This window comes from Pipistrellus hanaki, assembly GCF_964339955.1.
Source record: "Pipistrellus hanaki genome assembly, chromosome: X".
Taxonomy (NCBI): Eukaryota; Metazoa; Chordata; class Mammalia; order Chiroptera; family Vespertilionidae; genus Pipistrellus; species Pipistrellus hanaki.
In genome coordinates, this window is record NC_140524.1 from 75,481,825 (window position 1) to 75,505,721 (window position 23,897).

Genomic DNA, 23,897 nt, shown 5'->3' on the forward strand with positions numbered 1-23,897 from the left:
TTTCCCTCTGAGACTCATCAGTCTGTTCTATGTTTCCATGTCTGGTGGTCAGTATGCATCATAGCTACTGGTTGAGTGGTCAAACAGTCACACACTTAGCATATTAGGCATTTATATACATATATAGGTGATTTTGTATATAAAATTTAATATTTACCTTGTTCTAGGCCGTTGTTCATCTTCAGATTCACTAACTTCTTCACTAACTCCTGATTCCTGAAAATCCGAATCTTCCGAATCTTCACTGCTCACTTGAATAAAAAAATATATAAATTTTCTAAATACTTCCCAATGTAACTATAATTCACTTAATTTGTCAATAACTTCACATTAAACTTAGACCACTGTGAGAATATCTATAACATGTACACTAATGACGCTACATCATAAACATTAGATCAGTTAATAATTTAAATGGTATTTATAAAAATAATTCAGCTATTCCAACTATAATTATAAAGCTATGGTTCTACATAGAAATATAAGTATTAACTATATGTGAATTTTAAAAATAAGATTTTACCTGTCAATAAAATATATCAATAATTATAAAAAAAATAAAGTAAAATAAAATAATTCTGATTATTTAAAACAAGTATAGTAGGCTGACCATGGTGGAGTACAGACTCTCTGCCATTTATGAGAACAAAAAATTATGGACAGAATACATAAAGAAATGACGAAAGGAAAAAAATGTATTTGAGGCTGACATCCAAAATGTCAGTGGAATAACTGGAAGCTACACTAACACTCTCCCAGGACTAAATTGAAAACACAACTAAAATACAGAAGAACCACCCTGAAAATTCAACTGAAAACTAGCTGGAGAGAACACTGATAATCAAAGACAGAAAGTGGAGACCACACAGAGATTGGCAGAAAGTACAGAGGCACTAAAAGGGCTAGCCAGGCTCCACAGACATTAGGTGAGGTTCTAGAGGGATATCTCAGCTGTGGGGGGTTCTCACTGAGAACTCTGGGGACTCAAAATCCAAGATGGGCTTACCAGCCCAGTGTACAAAAATAGAGAAAAGGTGCCCACATCCTACTGTCAAAAGCAGCAGAGTTGCTGTCTGCCAGCAAGAGACAACTAACTATAAAGGCAGGCACCCTCTTAAAGGGCCCATGCACAAAATTTACTGGGCAGCCACTCACCTTGGGCTCTGACAGAAGGAGGGCAGAGCAGACTGGAGCTTTGTGAGCACAAACCAGAATTGGTGGCTCTGAGGTAGGAGCTCAGAGGGCAGCCACCTTTGTTTCAGGTGCAGAACCACTTCCACACCAGGTGGGAACTTTGTTATCCTGGTGGAATGTGCCTGAGGGGGATTCAGCTGCCCCACCCTGTTGGAAGAACTCTCCCACCCACCATGTGGTACATAAACTGAGGATAGTCAAAGATGATAAAAAGCAGACTGCCAACACAGACAGATCTCAGGAAGCTTTGAGGCTTTGCCTGATCTCATCCAGAAACCAAGGCTAGGAACCTGCTAAAATCCTACACAAAATATAAGCAAATCGGATCCATCAATATATTAAAAAGATTATATACCATAACTAAATGGAATTTATTCCAGGGATGCAAGGCTGGTACAATATTCACAAATCACATAAACAAACTGGGGGGAAAAATCACAATGATCATACCAATAGATGCAAAAAACCATTCAATAAAATCCAACACCCATTTTTTATAAAAACAGACAGAAAGTGGGAATAGAGGGATCAAAACTGAACATAATAAAGACCATCTATGACAAACCTACAACCAACATCATATTCAATGCGCAAAAACTAATATCATTTACCCTAAGAAAAGGAACAAGACATGATGTCTACTTTCACCAATATTATTCTGCATAGTACTGAAGTCCTAGCCACAGCAATCAGACAAGGAAAAGATATAAAAGGCATCCAATTGGAAAAAAGAAAGTGAAACTCTCATTATTAACAGATGACATGATATTGTATACAAAAAAACCTAAAGACTACACCAAAAAAATGCTATATTTAATAAATGAGTTTGGCAGAGTAGCAGGGTGCAATTATACATAATAATAATGACTCTCAGAACAAAAAACTAAACAAACAATCACACTTATCATTGCAAAAAACTTAACCAAGTAGGTAAAATACTTGTACTCGGAAAACTACAGGATGTTGAAAAAAGAGATAGAGGAAGATATAAACAAATGGAAGAACATACCATGCTCATGGATTGGTACAATTAACATATAAAATGTTAGAGTTGTTGAATAAACACCTGCATCCCTTCTTCTAAATTCACTTGTTAACAGTTTACCACATTTGCTTTATCTCCTTGTCCATAAAACTAAACCATTTGAAATTAGGGCAGATATAATGACACTTTACCATTAAGCATAAGGATACTGTCCAACATAACTAAATATCACTATAACACTTGAGAAAAATAACATCAATTTAATATCATCTAATATAAAGGCATTAAGTATATTTTTAAATTATCACCAAAATAACTTCTAGAACTTTTTTCAAATTTAGGTGAAAATTAAAGCTCGCATGTTACACTTGATTAAGTAAGCTAATCTCTTTTAATTTCTTCCCATCACCCAATTCAAGTTTTTACACAATATAAGGATACAAGAGTATGCAAATCTTGGAAAATCATTCCATTTCAAATATAGTATCAGTCACTACATTTAAAAAGATAAATAATGGGATTTTAACGTACTACCTCCTACACAAACAAAAAACAATAGGCTAATAAGTTACCCACAGAAGAAGACAGTGAAAACATAGGCCATAGAAAACCTGGGTTTTGCCGAAACCGGTTTGGCTCAGTGGATAGAGCGGCGGCCTGCGGACTGAAAGGTCCCGGATTCAATTCCGGTCAAGGGCATGTCCATTGGTTGCGGGCACATTCTCAGTGGGGGGTGTGCAGGAGGCAGCTGGTCGATGTTTCTCTCTCATCAACCTTTCTAGCTCTCTATCCCTCTCCCTTCCTCTCTGTAAAAAATCAATAAAACATATTTAAAAAAAGAAAACCTGGGTTTTAATAAAGCATTTTGAATATAATTGTGCCCATTAATGTACTCTATCCTAAGCTCAGCCTTTGATGCAAAAATCAGTATTTCTCTTTATTTAACTGCTAAATTGTTCAATTACTTTTATGAAATCTGAAAGAGAAGTCTGTAGTCATGCTGCAAAGAAATTTATGATATAAACATTCACAAAATGATGTACTGTTATTTATTTATTAACATGGAAAAGACAATGACATACTAGTATTAAGTATTCGTATGTAGAAGGGGACCTCCTCTTCTTTAATGGGTAACTATTGCTCAATAGACCTTTAAATGTTCAGAATTCCAAGATTTTTTTCCTTAGCTCTCTCTCCATTTGCTCAACATTATAGATCTATTAGGCCCGTGGTCAGCAAACTGCGGCTCCCGAGCCACACGCGTCTCATTGGCCCCTTGAGTGTGGCTCTTCCACAAAATACCAAGGCCTAGGTGAGTCTATTTTGAAGAAGTGGTGTTAGAAGAAGTTTAAGTTTTAAAAATTTGGCTCTCAAAAGAAATTTCAATCATTGTACTGTTGATATTTGGCTCTGTTGACTAATTAGTTTGCCAACCACTGCACTAGGCAACCTCAAGAATTCTGTGGTTATAAAATGTACTTCTACACCCAAACAGGTTTGGCTCAGTGGATAAAGCATTGGTCTGTGGACTGAAAGGTCCCAGGTTCAATTCCGGTTAAAGGCATGTACTTTGGTTGCAAGCACATCCCTGGTGGGGGGGTGTGCAGGAGGCAACTGGTCGATGTTTCTCTCTCATTGATGTTTCTAGCTCTCTATCCCTCTCCCTTCCTCTCTGTAAAAAATCAATTACGGTATATATATATATATATATATATATTTTTTTTTTTAAATGTACTACTACAACTCCAAAAACCTGAAAGTCATCCTAAATTTTATCTTTAATATCAGCTAGTAAGGCCTAACAATTCAGCCTCCTATATAACTCAAGTCAATCCTACTCCAACATCTGCACTTGGCATCAACTACAATAACCCCCAAACAGATTCAAAGGCTTCAGTCTCAAAGAATAACAGGCAACTAATCTGATCTTACTATATTGTTTAGTGACTTGAGCTGGGGTTGTGATTCTTGAGTACCAGTAATGAATGCCCTCTGCCTTTATCTAGGTTACACATGTGTTCATCAAGTTGTCAAATTATGAAATGCACAGTTCTCTCTATTTATAGTATACCTCAAATAAAAATTTTTAAGGACAGCATTCCTCTTTAGATATACTAAAATAATTAAATTGTAAACAGGTACATTGTAATGTCTGTGAATTATATCAATACAGCTATAATTTTAAAAATTAAAAAAATATATATACTTTTCTTCTATACATGGATGTTCATAGCTTTATTTATAATTACATACTTATTAAAATAAAAATATTAAAAAATAAACCTTTCAGTGGCGCTCCAACCTATAGAGCCTACTGGACTTCTAAGTCATTTCCACAAATGCTTTCCTATTTCTAGTGGCAAAGAAGAATTAATCTACCCTAAAGGAGTTAGATTAACAGTCTGCTCCTAAGAAGCAAAAAACTGTCTTTGAACTTTTTTTAGCCAAAATTCTTAGGCAAATTTAACATTTAGTTGCTCAATATACATGTGATTACTTCATATAAGAATGCTCTCCTCCAACTCTCAAGTAAATGAACACACCAATGAGACATATCACGTTTTATTCTATAGCAGGAGTGGGGAATGTCCAACCTGAGGGCCCTAGAAGGCCTGCAATATCATTTGGTCTGGTCCTGCCAAAGTATTAAGGGTGAGTTAATTAAATATTTGACCAAACACAGCAGGCTAATTTTTAAGTTGATAATTCTGTAGGCGCATGAATGAGGTTGCAAATATCTAAATGGCTCTCAGGAGAAAAAAGGTTCCCCACCCCTTCTCTACAGCCTCATGTATCCATGGGTCCACTGCCAAGCACTCCAGTATGAGAGGAGCAGGCTTACAAGAATCTCCATCATCGGGTTTCTGACTTATTGGCACAGCCTCATCTCCTATAGTTCCTTTTCCTCCTATAGTCCAACACTAGCATATTAATTGCATCTTCCCCTCCATCATTTACCAAACATTTTGCCGAGGCTTTTAAAATTTCTTCCCTGCTTACATTAGATATCTTCACAATACATCTACTTGTTCCCCATGTACATCTTGATGTTTTAGGTGAATCTCCTCATACTTAAGAAGTCTTCTCTGGAGATACCACAACTCCCACCCCCACCAAAGAAGCTTAAAAAAAATCCTTTTTTGTGACACACTATACAATACTTCTACCACGGTATTATAATTTCTTATAATATTAGTATCAACAATTCTTACTAAACCAGTGACTGCCAAAACTGGCTATTTTTTAGAATCATATCAGAGATGCTTTTAAAACATATGAAGCCCTAACCTACAATGTGGCTACATTGATTGGGCATCATCCCATGCACCAAAGGAATGCCAGTATAATTCCCAGTCAAGAAACATGACCAGTTTTCAGGCTCAATGCACCAATAGGGGGCATGCAGGAGCAACCAATTGATATTTCATTCACATGCAAATGTTTCTCTCTCTTCCTCTCCCTTCTTCTCTCTTTAAAAGCAATTCAATTTTTTAAAAATATATTTTATTGATTTTTTTACAGAGAGGAAGGGAGAGGGATAGAGAGTTAGAAACGTCTATGAGAGAGAATCATCCACCAGCTGCCTCCTGCACACTCCCCACTGGGGATGTGCTCGCAACTAATGTACATGCCCCTGACTGGAATAGAACCTGGGACCTTTCAATCCACAGACCGACGCTCTACCACTGAGCCCAACCGGTTTCGGCAAAAGTAATTCAATTTTTTAAAAAAGATGGATAGCTACATCCCAACACCACCTATCCTACCTAATAAAATGGTAATATGCAAATTAACCATTACTCTGCTACACCCACAAGCCACGCCCACCAGCCAGAGTGAGCATGCAAATAAATCCAACCAAGATGGCTACAGCCACAGAGAGCAGGAGGGAAGTTTGGGTTTCCCAGGCAACGGAGGAAGCCAAGCTTTCCACCTGCCCTTGCTGGCCTAGGCCTCCACTCGAGGATACAAAGTTTCAATAATAGAAGGTAAACAAATCTAAACAGAAATGTCTGCTGGCCATAGAGCGAGCAGGAGGCTTGGCTCGGCTCCAGGCTACAAAGTTTCAATTGTAGAAGGTAAATAAATTCCAGATACCAGGGCCTCTGCTTGGGTGGCCAGGGGGCATGGCCAGCCTGAAAACGACAACAGGCCCCTCGCCCAGGCCGCCCCACACCCCAAGGAAACCCCCAACCTGATCCAGGACACCCTTCAGGGCAAACCAGCTGGCCCCCACCTGTGCACCAGGCCTCTATCCTATCTAATAAAATAGTAATATGCAGATTGACCATCACTCCAACACAATGGCTACTCCCACGTGGTCAGATCGCTGCCCGCATGTAGACACAAGATGGCCACCACAAGATGGCCAGCAAGGGAGGGCAGTTGAGAGGGACCAGGCCTGGAAGGAAGGGCAGTTGGAGGCAATCAACCTTGCAGGGGAGAACAGTTAGGGGTGACCAGGCAGGCAGAGGAGGGAATTTGGGGCCAAACAGGTTGGCAAGAAAGCAGTTAGACATCAATCATGCTGGCAGGCAGAAGCGGTTAGGGGCAATCAGGAAGGCAGGCAGACGAGTGGTTGGGAGCCAGCAGTCCTGGATTGTGAGAGGGATGTCCAACTGTCCGACTTCCTGTTTAGGCCCAGACATCCCTCTAGGGGTCACAGACTGGAGAAGGTACAGGCTGGGCTGAGGAACATACACACACCCCCGGCCCTGTGCACAAAAATTTCGTGCACCAAGCCTCTAGTTATACTATAATTGTCTTAGGATGAAATTCTGTCATAGGTATATTTTAAAATGCCTCAAGCAATCTTCATGTATAACCAGATTGAAACCACCATACAAAACAATGACCTCCAAATTCATTTTTATATCCTCAATGTACCATGATACTGGAAACATGTAAGCACTCATTGCAGTAGGATTCAGATTTTTAATGTAATGAAAATTTAATCTGACTTCACAGTTTTACATATAAGCAGGCATAAACCTACCCAAATTAATTACATCTTTTCTCTTTTCTTAGGAAAACCTTATTTCTTCCTGCAGTCATAGGCAATCCTGTATTTTCTACATAACCTTTAACTAAATTTTATTTGTTGTAATACTTTTTAATGTAAATGTATGGGTATTAAAGGTTAAAATTATTTCTTTTGTGTCATCTCTCAAGTTTCTGGGTTATTTTCCCACTTTACATTCTTTATTTCACTCTCATATAAGGGAATAATTATTGCCAGTGTGCTGATATTTACTTAATGTAGGTGGTCAATTGTGGGAGCAGATATCCTTAAATTTCATTATTATAACTAGAGGCCTGGTGCACAGGATTCATGCACTGGTGGGGGGCGTGGCCTGCAGGGATGGGCCAGCTGTGGGAGTGCCGCAACTGTGGACCCACCTTCTGTGCAGTATCCCCTGCTGTTTGAGCGCACTGACCACCAGGGGGCAGCTACTGCATTAAGCGTCTGCCCCCGGTGGTCACTGCGCGTCATAGCAACTGGTCAAGGGGTCATTCTGGTCATTCCTGTTTGGTCATTGGGTTTTTATTATCTAGGACTGGAACCCAGTGCACAAATTCATGCATGGGTGGGGTTCAGTGGGCCCACCACGATAAGAGCCCAATCAGGACTGGGGCAGCCAATGGAGGTGGGGGGATTACGGGAGACTGGCCGGAGGGCCCCTTCCAATTGGTGTGCTGGGGGGCCATCAGGGGCGGGGCCAGTTGGTGGGGAAGGCCACAAGCTGAAGGTGTCAAGGTGCCAAGTGGGGTCAGGGCTGGCCAGGGGGAGGGCCCACGGGCAGTTGGCCAGCCGGCTACACCTCTAATCCTCTGGCTCCACCTCTAATCGAGGTGGGGAGTCAATCTGGGGTGGGGCCGGGCAGGGGGAGGGGAGGGGAGGGAGGGCTAAAGGAGGTTGGCCGGCCAGTTCCACCCTCCTATTTTTTTTTTTTCATATTTCTGGTATTTTAATAGGAAAAATCATCAAACATACATAATAAAGGAACTGCACTGACAGAATACAAAAAAAAAAAAAAAAAAGACCTCTTTAAATATATACCTGGAGATTACATAAGACCAACACAATATTTCTTCAGTGAAATCTGTAAATGAACCAAGTTCTCACTGAACTTTAGATTTTGTTTGATTCTTTCCCAGGATCAGAAATTCCAAAATTAGAGTAGGGGAGAAATGGGAAAAATAACATTGCATGACAATGAACACTACGTTCATAAAGAACCTTTCTGTAAAGAGAGAGAGAGAGAAACAGAGAGAGATAGAGAGAGAGATTATGGAAGAAAAGACCATGAAAATAATAATCCTATGAGAACTGATTTTTAAACAGTAAATTTGAGCCTTGGTCTTCATGAAGATACTACAGCTTATATAGAAAACTATAAACATATAAGACTCCAGGGGGGAAAAAAAGTCAAAATACATATTATATCACATATGTAAGGCCTAAACTTTTGAGGGGAGGAAAAAAGATGGCCAACTGCCGAAACCGGTTTGGCTCAGTGGTAGAGCATCGGTCTGCGGACTGAAGGGTCCCGGGTTCAATTCTGGTCAAGGGCATGTACCTTGGTTGCGGGCACATCCCTGGTGGGGGGCGTGCAAGAAGCAGCCGATCGATGATTCTCTCTCATCGATGTTTCTAACTCTCTATCCCTCTCTCTTCCTCTCTGTAAAAAAAAGATGGCCAACTGAATCTCAATACAGAATCGTTTTCTGGCCATGTGGCTCAACGGTTGACACATCATCCCATACACCAAAAGGTTGCAGGTTTAATTCCCAGTCAGGGCACATACCTAGGTTGCAGTTTCGACCCTAGTCAGACCACATACAGGAGGCAACCATTGATGTTTCTCACATTTATGTTTCTCTCTCCCTTCTTCTCTCTGTAGAAATCAATAAAACATATCCTCAGGTGAGATTAAAAAAAAAAAAAAAGAATCCAAAATTATGAAAATTCCTGGGTCAAAGAGTGCTCCAAATGAAACCATACTTTGTAACACACACTACTTAGATATATTTTTAAAAGGAAAGAAAAGATTCTGAATAACTATAGTCCCTTCCAAAACGGAAATCTTAAATTAAGGGGGAAAGATTCAAAGAGTATAAACGAGGCTGGCTCAGGAAGAAAGTTGAGCAACATATCCAAGATAGTGTCCATAAAAGTAATGATGATACATCTTTAATAATAAAGAAATAGGCTATAAAAAAAAGTTCATTATCCAGACTGGTTTTTGTAAAAGCTCATTTGTGCTCCTTTGTGGGTGCATAATAAAGTTCCATGGGTTTGTTCACTTTCCAGTATTTCTCACTGACCAATTCCAAAGAAAAAAAGCCATTTAATACAGTGAACTGCCCACTGGCTGTTGCTATATAAATGGTATACTGCTTCTCACTGGCTGTATCAAGGTTCATCTGGTTTGATTCTCCTTTGCTTCGAAGTTCTTCTAAAGCTAACCTCACAGCCAGATACTTGGATAAGTGATCAACGGTGGCATTACCAGAAGTCTTTATGTATCTTGTCTGTGCACTGTCATCTTTTTCCATCAGTGTGGGATGAGGCCTGAAAACTAACTCAATTTCACTAGCACCATCTATTACGTGATCAATTGCCACTGTTGAATTATTGTTATCAAGCTCAAGCCCAGAATCATCTGATGTTTTGGTCCGTTTGTTGCTAGGCCCTGCTTCCTAATTGCTATGTGTGGATGCATTACTACAGTGAGAACTGTCACCATTGTCTTCTGCTCCACTGCCATTTTCAATCTGTTGTTTCTTGCCTCGCTGTAGTCTGTTCATGGCCTGTATCTTCAGTCCTTCCTCAATGCTGTGACTCAGTGCTTGCTGATTATTGTGCTTATTGACTCTCTCTTGATGAGCTTCATACTCATCACGACTTGGATAAATTTTGCTGATGAGTGCATCAAAGTTCGGATCTGGCCTTAGTGATCTTTTGGAAATAGCTTTTTCTGACATGTCGAACATTCTTTATTGTTCTGAGGGTTGTGATAATGCAATCTGCACAAAAACGGTGTAAACACTCCTTTGTAGTCATGGTGTTCTTCAACATATCCAAACAAATTGGGCACATTAATTCACTGAGTAGACTTCTAGGTGAAACCACAATTTCCAAGCCATCTGTTATTGCCTCCTGAGGTGTTCATTGTAATTCATATAAACTGAGTTCCCATGTTTTGCTTAATGGTTGAGTTCCATTCGTCTACACAGCCTGAGACATTGCGGCTCCCGGCCCGGCCCGCAGCCAGAGCGAGACTCAGGTACAAGCCGCCACGGCCGCCACCGCACAATATGGCGAGCCTGGGCTTCCGCAATGGAGCTCGGGAAGTACAACAGGGGCCGCTCAATATTTATGAGACCTAGGGGGAAGCTGGCTGGGCCAGCATTGTGGGGAGGGCGGGAAGGAACGAGCGAGCGAGGGGGCAGAGGCGCAGGACAGGGACGGGCAGCACCACCTCGTGCTGGCCTGGAGGCCCCAGCCGCCGCCATGCCACACCACGCCACGCCACGCCACGCCCGCAGCGGCCTCCGCCCCCCTATTGAAGTAAGGGGGTGATCAGAGGTGGGGCCGGCTTGGGGGAAGAGCTCCAGGTGGTGGGGGCCCATCAGGGTGGGGCCAGCAAAGTAGAGGGGCTGCATGAGGTTGGCTGGCCGGCCCTCTCCCCTATTGGGGTGGGGGGAGGGTGATCAGAGATGGAGCCGGCCATGGGGAGGGGCATGAGGAACCGGTTAGCCAGACACCCTGCCCTTGATCAGGGTGGGAGAGGCTGATTGGGAGCAGGGCCAGCCAGGCTGTTGTATCTTCTTCCCGTTAAATATTGGTATGCCATAGGCAATCAGAGCCTATGGGCCAGGGGGAGAGCCAAGAGGTCGGCCTTCCCCCACCCCCCTCGCGCTGGGTCAACCTCTGTGTGTGGGGTGATGGGGGGCGGGGCCTTGGCCTGGAGCTGTCACATGCCCCACCACCCACCCCGGGTTACCCCAGTTCCCCATTCGCCATCAGGGATTGGAGCCTGACTTCCAGGGAGAGGGACGGAGAGATCCAAGAGGTCCGCCATTCCAAACTGCTCGCCAGCACACCTCTACTGAGGGTCGCCTTCTGTGTGTGGGGGAACTAGGGGGGAAGAGACGTTGACCTGGCTTGGCCCACGTTCCCTGACACCCATCCCTGGCTCCCCATTCGCCATTGGGGGATGGAAGCTGCTGGCTAGGAAAGGGACTGAGAGGTGAAGTGGTTCTTCTGGCCACCATGCCCCAGCGACCCGGGGCCCACAGATTGCTCCTGCCGCCACATCGCTCCGGGGCCCACGATTTGATTGTTCGAACGTTTGTGACAGCCCTAGGCTGTTATTAGTATAGATTATGTTGTAAAACTTGTATGTAACTTACATTAAAAATTAAAATGTCTTACCCTTTCTTCTATTTCTGCCTTTGGCTTCTTTGTGCTCTTTAGGCTTTGTCTTTTTTTCTTCTCCAGAGTCTCCATCACTCACAGTCAGTTTGTGCCTCAAAAGCCTATGTCTATATCTTGGTTTCTTAGATTCTTCAGAATCTGAATCTGATTCTGAATTGACTTGATTTTTTTCTTCTAAATGGAGAAAATAAATCAGTAAAACCTTCAGCCTTTTTTACTTTAAAAGTTTTGTAAAATTACGTATTTTGTTTGCTGACAATGATTATGATTTAAGGAAAAGCTAAGAGTTGTATATTTACCTGGGTATTATTGGTGAGACCAGGCAATCTCATACATCAGACCTGATCTATTACTATTATTATTATTATTATTATTATTATTGATGAAATATTTGTAGATTTTTTAAAGGTGAAAATTACCTTGTTTTAAAATCGTCTATTACCAGTAACTGAGAAAACATGCACAATTATTATCATATACTCAAAAGGAATAAAGGTAGTAAAGTTTTAAACATTTTGATAAAATTTAAATGCATGTATTAAAGAATGCATGCATGGTCAGATAGTCTTCAAAGACTGAACTGGTCTAACAATTAAATTATGATATCGGCCGAAACTGGTTTGGCTCAGTGGGTAGAGCATCGGCCTGCGAACTTTAGGGTTCCGGGTTCGATTCCAGTCAAGGGCATGTACCTTGGTTGCGGACACATCCCCAGTAGGATGTGTGCAAGAGGCAGCTGATCAATAATTCTCTCTCATCGATGTTTCTAACTCTCTATCCCTCTCTCTTCCTCTCTGTAAAAAATCAATAAAATATATTTAAAAAATAAATAAATAAATTATGATATCGCATACATTAATTTGGGGAGCTCACCCTCATCTCCTGGATTTACTTCATTATGTTTTCCAGTTCTTTTTTTCCCTTCTTCTGGTTCATCATCTGAAGATCCATCCTCCTCAGATGAAAGATTGGCTTTAATTTCTTCTAAAAGCATCTTCTTGGCAATTCTTGAGAGTAAAAAGACAATAAAAAACGATATTTGTGGTGAAGTGTAACAAATTAAAAACAAACAATTACCTCTTTCAAAAGAGACAAATGTGTTAATATATTTTATATTATGAATAAAAAATCATCAGCATTGTTTTAACCTAAGTTAACAACCAAAACTTTTGAAAATGCTCTTAGAACTTATATTTTACCAATGCCATGCAATTCTGCAATATATTGAAAAGTCTGATGGACATTTCTATTATTTTAACCAATTTCAATTTCATACTTGATAATCTTCCAATCCTATACTTGCTCTGCTGTCATCAACCAGTAATTGCCTTATCAATCATGCCCACAATAGTGAATTTACTTATTCAGACAAATGGCATTCCAAGACAAAACTCGACATGAGATGCTTTATTCCACAGCAAAACATATTCTTAGAAAATCAATCTGTAATAAATTACTTCATTATAAAACAGTGCCTCAAACTGAGGAATAATATTTTTGACCCTTTACTTCATAAATTGTTAACCAAATGAAAGCATACACTAAATATTAAGTATCGAAGCAATCAGAGAGCCCTAATAATACTCAAGCTACGGCAGAGAAGGGACATCAGTGCTATTAATTACACACATTGTAAAAAAAACAAACAAACAAAAAAAAAACACACACACAAATTATCATAACTGAGTTTTCATCTTCCAAAAAAATAGATAGTGCTATAGCTGTACTCATACCAAAATTTTTCAAGATATTCAAAGAACTTATTAGCCCAGCCAGCATAGCACAGTGGCTGGGCGTGGACCTATGAACCAGGAGGTCACGGTTTGATTGCCAGTCAGGGCACATGCCCTGTTGTGGGCTACATCTCCAGAGGCAGGAGGCAGCCTATCAATGATTCTCTCATCATTGATGTTTCTATCTATCTCTCCCTCTCCCTTCCTCTCTCTGAAATCAATAAAAATTTTTTAAAAAGAACAACATGCTAATGGAAACTCCAATGCTAAAAACATAAAAAAGTACTTCTTTAATACCACCTTGTGTTAAAATAAAATATATTCCTAATAAATTTCCATGGTTACACTAATCATGCAGCTTTTGTGCAAGATGAGCTATTTTGCACTTTTAGATGTCCTTTCAAAATAAATTCATACATCACAGTAGCAAAGGTTCAAAAGGAAGGTGGCGTGATTATGTTTTCCATGAGATTTTATAGAATAAAGTTCTACTCTACTATCCAATGCTCTAGCTCATTCAAGAACTCACAGCTGGAATTGCAGAACTTTTTTTATTTTTTTATTTCAAATTCTTTTTTTATATTTCTTAACATGCACTCATTTTCAATCAACAATTCATTTAATGGTAGGAGATGCTAATGCATGTTAATATCTTAATGCTATATCAAAGGTAGAATTGCATCCAGGCCAGTTCTGTTCAGTGGTTTAGAGCAGAGGTTCCCAAACTTGTTTGTGCCGTAGACCCCTTGCCATGTTTTTCGGTTTTGGGTAGACCCCCTACTTACCTGATATTGATTTTTTTGTAAATTTCTAACTGTAGTGAAGTTTAGTGTTAAAATTTAATAAAAAATAATGTACCTGCTTTTCTCCGGCATTCTCAAACAAAATAACACTGATTCACTATAATTTGTATGATAAACTACCAGTTTATATTTTTTTAAATATTTTCTCAGCACTTTCCTATTCAAGATTCAGGAAACGAATGAACGTATTTTTCTCACATTCATATTTATAGAGTGACAGATTGAACAAGTCGGTGCAAGTTCGCGAAGCTTTGAGACAAAAATTGGCAAGAATGTTTACTGCGCGTATGCTTGTAACAAGATGATACTGGTATGTGCAGGTTTTTATCCTACAACTTACACAATTTTATAAACATATATAATAAATTTTTTACTTCATAGGTACTTTTATAAATAATTTATATGTTTTTATATTATAAGATAATATGATGTAAGTAAATACAAGAGTTGAGTTATAAAATGTAGCTCTTAACTAACCTTCTAGATCCATGGTTTGCTGACTGGGATTGCAAACAATAAACTTTAATATAGCATTGCCAACTTTTAATTTTGCCAGGAAAAAAAAAAACATTTACTTTCATCATTTTATAAAATAAAAAAGGATTGTCCAGCCAGTGGGGATCAGTGATTGAGTGTGCACCCATGAACCAGGAGGCCATGGTAGTATTCCCAGTCAGGGCACATACCCAGTTTTGAACTTGATTCCCAGTAGGGGTCATACAGGAGGCAGCCAATCAATGATTTTTTTCTCATCATTGATGTTTCTATCACTCTCTCCCTCCCCCTCTCTCTGAAAGCAATAAAAGCATATATTTTTTTTATGTTACAATTAATCAACAAGTCATGAATAAATACTTCCAAAAATGACCAAGAGTTCCTTTTGTCATTTGCAAATAAATAAATAAATAAATAAATAAATCGATAAATAAATAAATATTTCAGCACACCCTGCACAAATTAGGAAAGAGTTTCAGAATAAAGGGTGGTTCGTTGAAATTTCATAAGCATATCTCTGGGAAAAATCTAAAATCACCTTTAATAACCACTACATTGTCCTATCCCATAGACAAGGAAAATCTCAAGCCAATTTGGGTAAAACCAGTTTTGGGATAATAAACATGCATAAGCATGGGCTTGTGCAGTTTAGGTATTTAGATACAAAATTACAAATAAAAAAGCATGGTTCACTTGCAGTTACAAGATATCCTATCACTATTTAGGTGGTGCAATAATGGCCAAGAAAATATAACTATTAATTTAGTTACCCTATAGCAATGATCGGCAAACAGCAGCTCTCGAGCCACATGCAGCTCTTTGGCCCCTTGAGTGTGGCTCTTTCACAAAATACCAAGGCCTGGGTGAGTCTATTTGAAGAAGTGGCATTAGAAGAAGTTTAAGTTTTAAAAATTTGCCTCTCAAAAGAAATTTCAATTGTTGTAATGTTGATGTTTGCCTCTGTTGACTAATGAGTTTGCCAACCACTGCCCTATAGGTGAGATCACTTGATTTTAGTTTGTATTTACAAGCTTTAAAAAAGTCTTAAGTGCCATATAACCTATAAAGGCCTGGTTGTTAATTGTGAAAACCACATAATTTTTCTTCTTTCAAACTCTGGACTCCTAAGAATGTGTCTAAATTGGAGATCAAAATACATAAACCTATCTAATTCATACTCCAATATTCAATTGTCATCAACTAAGAAATGTGATATGCATGAGATAATAAGATAAAATTCTATTTCAACTAATAAATTATATAATAAATCATGGGAAATAGAATTAAATCCACACACTGAGGAATTACACAATTTATCAACAACCTTCAGTAAGGCCATAATACACAGAACAATCACAGCCACTTAAGAAGCAGAAAACAATTACTAACTTCAGAGAATGGTCACCTTTCCCTAAATTGAAATTTATACACAGAGTAATGGAGACTCCGTTAAGATTTACCTCACTAAGATGTTTAGATTTGCTGTCTAACACCTTTTTCTTTTTTGCTGTCTAACACCTTTTGACCAAAAGAGAAACTCATGTATAGCCATATACATTAAGCAGTAAAAAGGATAACAAAGCTAAACCAATTTACATAAATTTACTCACGGCTAAAGTCCACTACATCAAAGACCTTCTGTATCATAAACCTAGACTATCATATAACCTACACCTCAAAATTAAAAGTTAATTAGAAAGATGCAAGGGTAGATGCTGACATTCAACCTCAGCAAACATGTTGAAGTAAGATGTGTCCCATCTACAAAGCCTGCTGTGAGATGCTTTAAGGCAGGGGTCTTCAAACTACGGCCCGCAGGCCACATGCAGCCCCCAGGAGAGTCTGATCCTGCCCGCCAGGTTTTTTGGGCAGTGAGCGCAGCCAAGGTGTTACAGTAGGAATTAGTAGTTCATATAGTCCGGCCCTCCAGCTCTCTGAGGGACCGTGATCTGGCCCCCACTTTAAAAAGTTTGAGGACCCCTGCTTTAAGGGAACCTCCACCACCTTAACTCTTGAGTCACAGGCCACAGAGACTTCAAGCACATTGCACTTGAGAACCAGCTGAGGATGGCAAAGCATCACTTTGGAGGCCTTGGCTGAACCCATGCTGGTATACATGTGACAGATGTATAGTAATTATCCATAATTGATTCAGTTTGCTCTAAAGCTTTCTTTCTTGAGGCTTTCCAGAACATTTCTGGAAAAAATCATCCAGGCACAGAAATATCAATGCTCAATATTTTATCTTGGGGCAGGTGGAACATTCAGAGCAGTCATAACTCTATCAGAAGCACTAAAGGCACAGGCTATGACACTCTTGTGACAGAAAACCTAGGCCGAGCTGGGAGTAATGGAACCAATCCTCCATTTTCCTGAAAGGAAGGGAATGGAAAGGGGGAAAGCAAAACAATATGGGAGGGTAAAAACCCACAAACAATGAAGGGAACTGGTAGATGAGAAAATAAATATTAAAATTCCAAAGCTAAGCACACTAAGTCTTCTTAATCTCATAATGAATATCAAAATAATGCCTTATTATACCTTACACTTTAGTAGATGAAGATCTACTAAAAGAAAGCAAAAATAAGGACTGACCCCAACAATGAAAATACAAACAAGCAAATAGAAATAAAAAGCAAAGAAAGCCTTTTTTGTAATTCTGATCCTATCAAAGGAAATCAGTAATGTCTCTTATTTAAGCAAGCATTCAAATAGGAAAAGAAAGCAAACTGCCTCTTGCTGGTAGGTAGATTGGCAATTCAAATTGTTGTTAATTAAAAAAGAATGATCAAAAGATGGGTCTCCAGGACCAGGGATCTTTAGAGAAATGGCCATTAGAAAAGGAACACAAAATGCTAGACCTAGAAGGGGCCCGAGAGTCTAATTTTTGTCATTTTACAAGTAAAGAAACGTGCAAAAAGAGGGGAAACTTGACCAAAGAAACAAAGCTAGTTTGTGGCAAAGCCAGGACTATCACCTAATATCTTGAGTCCTAATTTATTACTAATTTTACTATTCCAGTTCTATATTATCTACTCATTCACTGCTTCTGTTCTAATGACTACAATATAGTAACATTCTTAAAGATATCTGTATTTCACTGAATGTTAATACATGTATTTAGAAATTAATTCAAGCTTTAATTTTTAAAGATTTTAAAAGGTGTTCTAAACACCATTATTCAGGATGCTCCATCTCTAAAACGCAATGAAAAGACATCTCAGATTTATGCTCCAAGCTACTGTTTTATCTACTTAGAGACTCTAAAAACAGGTTTAAAGAAAACTATTAAATGTATTTTAGAAGGCCACAATACTGTGTATCCAAACACAAAAATTTACAATTTTTCAATTGTTTTCTCATCTGTGCAGAATACAACAGAATAATTACTTAAAACAGAGAATTCTGAGTAAGATTATAGGTTTAAATGCATGTAATTCATAGAAATAAAACAAGTGTCTATGTAGTGCTAAAATATATTTAAAAGGTTGATATGCAAAACTATTCAAATGACTACAACCAAATAATGTTGGATAATTTTTGGTTGATGAACAAATATCCTCCTAGCAGAGTTTGACGCTTTGTTTTAATAAATGTTTTCAACCCTGCCTCTGAAACTGCAGTGTGAGCCACGGATCCAGCACATTGCAGCAAGCCTGGGACTGCATCCCCTGCCTGCCAAACACGTAGCATCACCCCAACCTCACAATCTTGGATGTGAGCTTCTGATTGAGTTCGCTGCCCACCAAAACTGCAGCATCACCCCAGCTATGTCCCCATAGGCTAGTTTCTGGATGAGTTTCCTGCCTCCAAGATGGTGGAGTCGGTTCCTGCACTGCACTCCCACAGGCAAGCCTCTGTCTGCATCTCCTTCCTGCCAGGCCGGCAATGTGTACCCTGACACAGTGTATCCTGCCGCCAACAAGCCTGGAACTGTGCTCCCTGCCGACAAAGACGATGAAGTCAGCCCCACCATGCACATACCACAGTTAAGCCCCTGTCTGCATTCCCTGCCAACCAAGCCCATGGTGAGGGACTCAGATCTAGCATGTTCCACCAGCAAACCTGGGACTGTACTCTGTCAGCCAAAACAGCAGCACTGGCTCAGACCTGTGCTTCCTGAAGGAAAAACTTCTGACTACTTTCCCTGCCCGAGAAGACTAAGTAAGGCATTGAGCCAGGCCCTGTGCATCCATTCAGCAAGCCTGGGACTGGTGTTAACAAGAATGGGGAGACAACGAAACAACCACCAAAGGAAAGAAAAGGGGTGATCATTCCCCACACACACACACAAAAAAAAAAGAAAAAAAAAGAAAGAAAAAGAAACTACATGAAATGGAGGCATGCAATATGTCAAGAAAAAGAAAAAGAAAAAAGAACTGAGTACTGGTCATGCAGTTCATAAACCAGATGGATGAGAAAACCAACAACTTGTGTTAAGAATCAAGAGGATATAAAAAATGATATAGCTACAATAATAAACATGATGGAAGGTTTCAACAGTAGACTAGAAGAAGTGGAGGACCAAATTAGTGAATTAGAAAACAGGGCAGCAAAATACACACAATCTGAACAGCTATTGGAGAAAAAAATTAGAAAGCAGGAGAATGGAGGAAGATGGCGACGGAGATGAGGGAGAGGGTGTGAGTGAGGAGGTGAAAGGAGATTGTGTGGATGTGTTTGTGAGGGAGGGAGGGACAATTAAATCCAGCAGGAGCAGCAAGAGATGGCAGACCAGGCTCTTTTGGACGGAGAGACACTACCACTGCTGCAGGCACTCCCCAGACTGCAGGACTTGGGCACAGAGCTCATGCCATCTTGAAGGGGAGAGAGGCCTCTTCTAGGAACTTATCAACACCACCACCCAGACAGGCCTTGGACACTGCCTGAGACCTGGCAGCCACTCCAGCCAAAATCCTGCTGCCCCACCCGCAGACCTGCAGACCCTGGGACCTCCACCTCCAAGGGTGCATGCTCCTGCAGCAGGAAGTGCAACCTCTCCCTCCCCAGCAGTTGAACTCCTGAAGCCACCGTTGCACTTCTCCAGCACCATAATTATGCTTCTCAAGTGCATAGGCTGCCTGAGCCTACCATTCCATAGGTGCTAGTGGGTGCCACTGCGGGGCACACTCTTACCCAAACAAGGGCCCACTGCCACAGCAATAGAAATTCTGGATCCCCCCTTCCTGGATACCTCCCCACAGCTACCTCGGTAGCATGGATTGAGCACCAGAGCACCTCTGGGTGCTTGAGCGCACCACCACTTGGCGCACACAAACCCAACCAAGGGCATAAGACCCCCGGTGGTAGAAATACAGACTTTCCCCACTCAACAAATCAACAAACTGCTGGCAAGGATGTGGAGAAAAAGGAACCCTCATGCACTGTTGGTGGGAATGCTGATTGGTGAGAATGCAGATTGGTGCAGCCACTGTGGAGAACAGTATAGAGTTTCCTCAAAAAATTACAAATGGAACTCCAATTTGACCCAGTGATTCCACTTCTAGGAATATTTCCCAAGAAATCAGAAATACCAATCAGAGCCGAAACCGGTTTGGCTCAATGGATAGAGCGTCGGCTTGGGGACTGAAGGGTCCCGGGTTCGATTCCAGTCAAGGACATGTACCTTGGTTGCGGGCATAACCCCAGTAGGGGGTGTGCAAAAGGCAGCTGATTGATGACTCTCTCTCATCGATGTTTCTAACTCTCTATCTCTCTCCCTTCCTCTCTGTACAAAATCAATAAAAGATATTAAAAAAAAAAAAAAAAGAAATACCAATCAGAAAGGATATATGCACCCCTATGTTCATAGAGCACAATTTATAATAGCTATGATTTGGAAACAGCCTACGTGCCCATCAGCAGACCAAAGAATTAAAAAACTGTGGTACATCTACACATATTGTGCTGTAAAAAAGAAAAAACTCTTACCACTTGCAAACAGCATGGATGGGTCTAGAGAGCATTATGCTAAGCAAAATAAGCCAATCAGAGAAAGATAAATATTGCAAGATCTCACTTACTTGTGGAATATAGTGAACATAAACCGATGAACAAAAATAGATCCACAGACAGAGAAGCATCCAACTGTCAAACCTCAGAGGGAAGGCATAGTAATGAGGAGTATGGTAAGAGGTCAACCAAAGGACTTGTATGCATGCATATAAGCATTACTAATGAACACAGTTACTAGGGGGTGAGGGCATGTGCTGGGGGATGGGTGTGGCCAGAAAGAGGTCAATAGAGGGGAAAAACAATATTGTAATAGCTATGTATGAGCCAGTGGGGGGATTTAAGATATTAGGAGAACCACTTTATAAAGTATATGATTGTCTAACCACTATGTTGTGCACCTGAAACTAATACAGAATAATACTGAATGTGAACTATAATGGGGGGAAAAGATGGAAAATTATGTTATATGTTTTTCATCATAAAAAAAGAAGAGATGAGTCTACAATATATCTAACTTTAGGAGGAGAAAGAAAGGTGGGCATCATGGATGCTGCTAACTCCGGGGTTAGCAATAAATTTCCTTTGGTCCTAAAAAAAAAATGTTTCCAGGAATAAAAATAACAATTTCATAAAATTACTATGGATTTCCTCATCTTAAAAATCTGTATTAACATTTTTTTAACTCTGTGACTCAAACTTAGTATCTTGATATGAACATTTCTATAAAAATAACTAAGATGCCCTGGTTGGGTGGTTCCCCTGGTTGAAGCATCACCGCATACAACAAAAAAGGTTGCATGTTCAACTCCTGGTAAGGGCACATACCTAGGTTGTGGGTTTGATCCACAGTTGGAGAGCATCAGGAGGCAATCCATCAAAAAACTAGCATTGATGTCTTTATCTTGCTCTCCCTTTCCTCCGTCCCTCCTCCAATCCCTCCCTCCCTCCAAATTTTAAAAATAAAGATAAATAAATAAATAAATAAACATATGTGAGGATCATTTTTAATTTTTTTATAAAAATTTAAATAGCATTGGCTGGTGTGGCTCAGTTGGTTGGGTTATCATCTCATGTATTACAGGGTGTCGGCCTATAGATTTAAGGGTCCTGCACTTGATTCAAGTCAAGAGCATGCATCTCGGTTGCAGGCTTCATCCCTGGCCCTGGTCAAAGCACATACAGGAGGCAACTAATACCCTGTTTCCCTGAAAATAAGAGTGTCTTATATTAATTTTTGCTCCCAAAGATGCACTAGGTCTGATTTTCAGGGGATGTCTTATTTTTCCATGAAGAAGAATACGGTACACATTTACTGTTAAATGAAAATAAAGGAAATTTATTACCTGTATACGGTACAATAGAACGGTAGTTGTCAACACAAACCAGACAAACTGTGAATCCTACAGTATCAAGAATTTACTCATTTATTCAATGACAATCATGTCATCATCTTCTGGAACATCATCATAACAATCCAATTCCTGAATTTCCTGGTGAATTTCTTGTGACTCCATTTCTTTCAGAATCAGTGGACCAAATCTCTCATGTTTAGCCTTGGGGGGGGGGGGGCTTATTTTCGGGGGCATGCCTTTTATTTCACTCAGAAGGAAACCTGTAAGTAGGTCTTATATTCTGAGGATGTCTTATTTTCCGGGGAAACACGGTAGATGTGTCTCTCTCATATTGATGTTTCTCTCTGTCTCTACCCCTCCCTTTCACTCTCTAAAAATCAATGGAAAAATATCCTCGGGTGAAGATTAACAAATAAATAAATAATCCAATCAGACTGAAAGAGAAATTATGAGAAAAACCATAGAGTATTATTATACCCAATTAAGCAGTTTTCAATTATAAAGTAAATCCATGTATGTGTGTAGCAGGGGAGAATATCAATATAAAAATCTCAGCTTTTAATCAAACTTCAGGTTAAAAAAAAGAATGCTTATTTAGAAAAATGCCTAGCAATATAATTTTTCTCCTAAAAGCTCAATTTTAAATATGCTTCACACCATGTAAAAATATAAATTAACAATATTCCAAAAATAATTCTTTTTATAGCAGGAATGGATTCTTCAATGATCGTTTTAGCATGCAACCTCTAGACAAAGTTTGGTTTAATTACCCACACTACTAACAATGTTAGACATGAACTCAATACCATCTTATCGCTGGGACTAATTGACAGTAAAATATAGAACATTCTTAAAATGTTTTTGGTCAAAATATTTTTATTAAAATTTAAAACATTAAGGAATCATAATGCATTTTGAATGCCAGGCTAACTGTAGAACTGTAACAGTAATAAAAATTATGTTAATAAATGTCTTTTCATTGAAAGAACCTATTTAAAACACAGTTAAAAGGGATTCAGAAGACATTAAAGTAATTGTACATTTGCCCGCCCAGTGTGACTCAGTGGATGAACTTCAACCTATGAAGCAGGAGGTCAAGTTCAGTTCCTAGTCTGAGCACATGACTGGGTTGTGGGCTCGATCCCCAGTAGGGGACTTGTAGGAGGCAACAAATCAATGATTCTCATCATTGATGTTTTCATCTCTCTCGCAATCCCTTCTTTTCTGAAATCAATAAAAATTTAAAAATAAAAAATGAATACGGTATATTCAAATAACTGACTGTAGCCGAACCCGGTTTGGCTCAGTGGATAGAGCGTTGGCCTGTGGACTGGGGGGTCCCAGGTTCGACTCCGGTCAAGGGCATGTACCTTGGTTGCGGGCACATCCCCAGCAGGGGGTATGCAAGAGGCAGCTGATCGATGATTCTCTCTCATCGATGTTTCTAGCTCTCTATCCCTATCTCTTCCTCTCTGCAAATAACTGACTGTAACATTACATGTATAAGTTAAATAATCTGACTAACTGGTATTATTATTCTCCCTTTCAAAAAGTACATAAAGCTGAATCTATAAAATATAAAGTAAATTCTCAGTTATAGAAAATTCAAAAGATAAAGGTAGTCTAATACGTATATGTTTTTAAAGGCTCAACCAGAAAAGTAATGAGCCCTGACCGGTTTGGCTCAGTGGATAGAGCATTGGCCTGCAGACTGAAGGGTCCCAGGTTCGGTTCTGGTTAAGGGCATGTACCTTGGTTACAGGCACATCCCCAGTAGAGGGTGTCCTGGGAGCAGCTGATTAATGTTTCTCTCTCATCAATGTTTCTAACTTTCTATCCCTCTCCATTTCTCTATGTAACAACAACAAAAAAATCAATAAAATATATATATAATGAAAGTAATGAAAGTTAAACTGCCAATCTATTTTTTCGTTT

At 39.7% G+C, this 23,897-nt stretch overlaps 1 protein-coding gene and 1 pseudogene across 14 annotated transcripts in view; both read right to left on the reverse strand.

Moving 5' to 3' along the window:
* Positions 1-23,897, reverse strand: part of ATRX (ATRX chromatin remodeler) — a 227,719-nt gene that overhangs the window by 118,378 nt on the left and 85,444 nt on the right. For all 13 annotated transcript variants that reach the window (XM_084869377.1, XM_084869373.1, XM_084869365.1 and 10 more), the window contains 3 exons: positions 12,498-12,631; positions 11,622-11,798; positions 158-251 (listed from right to left, as the gene is read on the reverse strand). In XM_084869377.1, coding sequence (XP_084725503.1) covers positions 158-251; positions 11,622-11,798; positions 12,498-12,631 — 405 coding nt within the window. The remainder of the gene's footprint in view (positions 1-157; positions 252-11,621; positions 11,799-12,497; positions 12,632-23,897) is intronic.
* LOC311615808 (E3 ubiquitin-protein ligase RING2-like) lies at positions 8,916-10,430 on the reverse strand (annotated as a pseudogene). The gene has a single exon. The product of its transcript is annotated as an E3 ubiquitin-protein ligase RING2-like (transcript).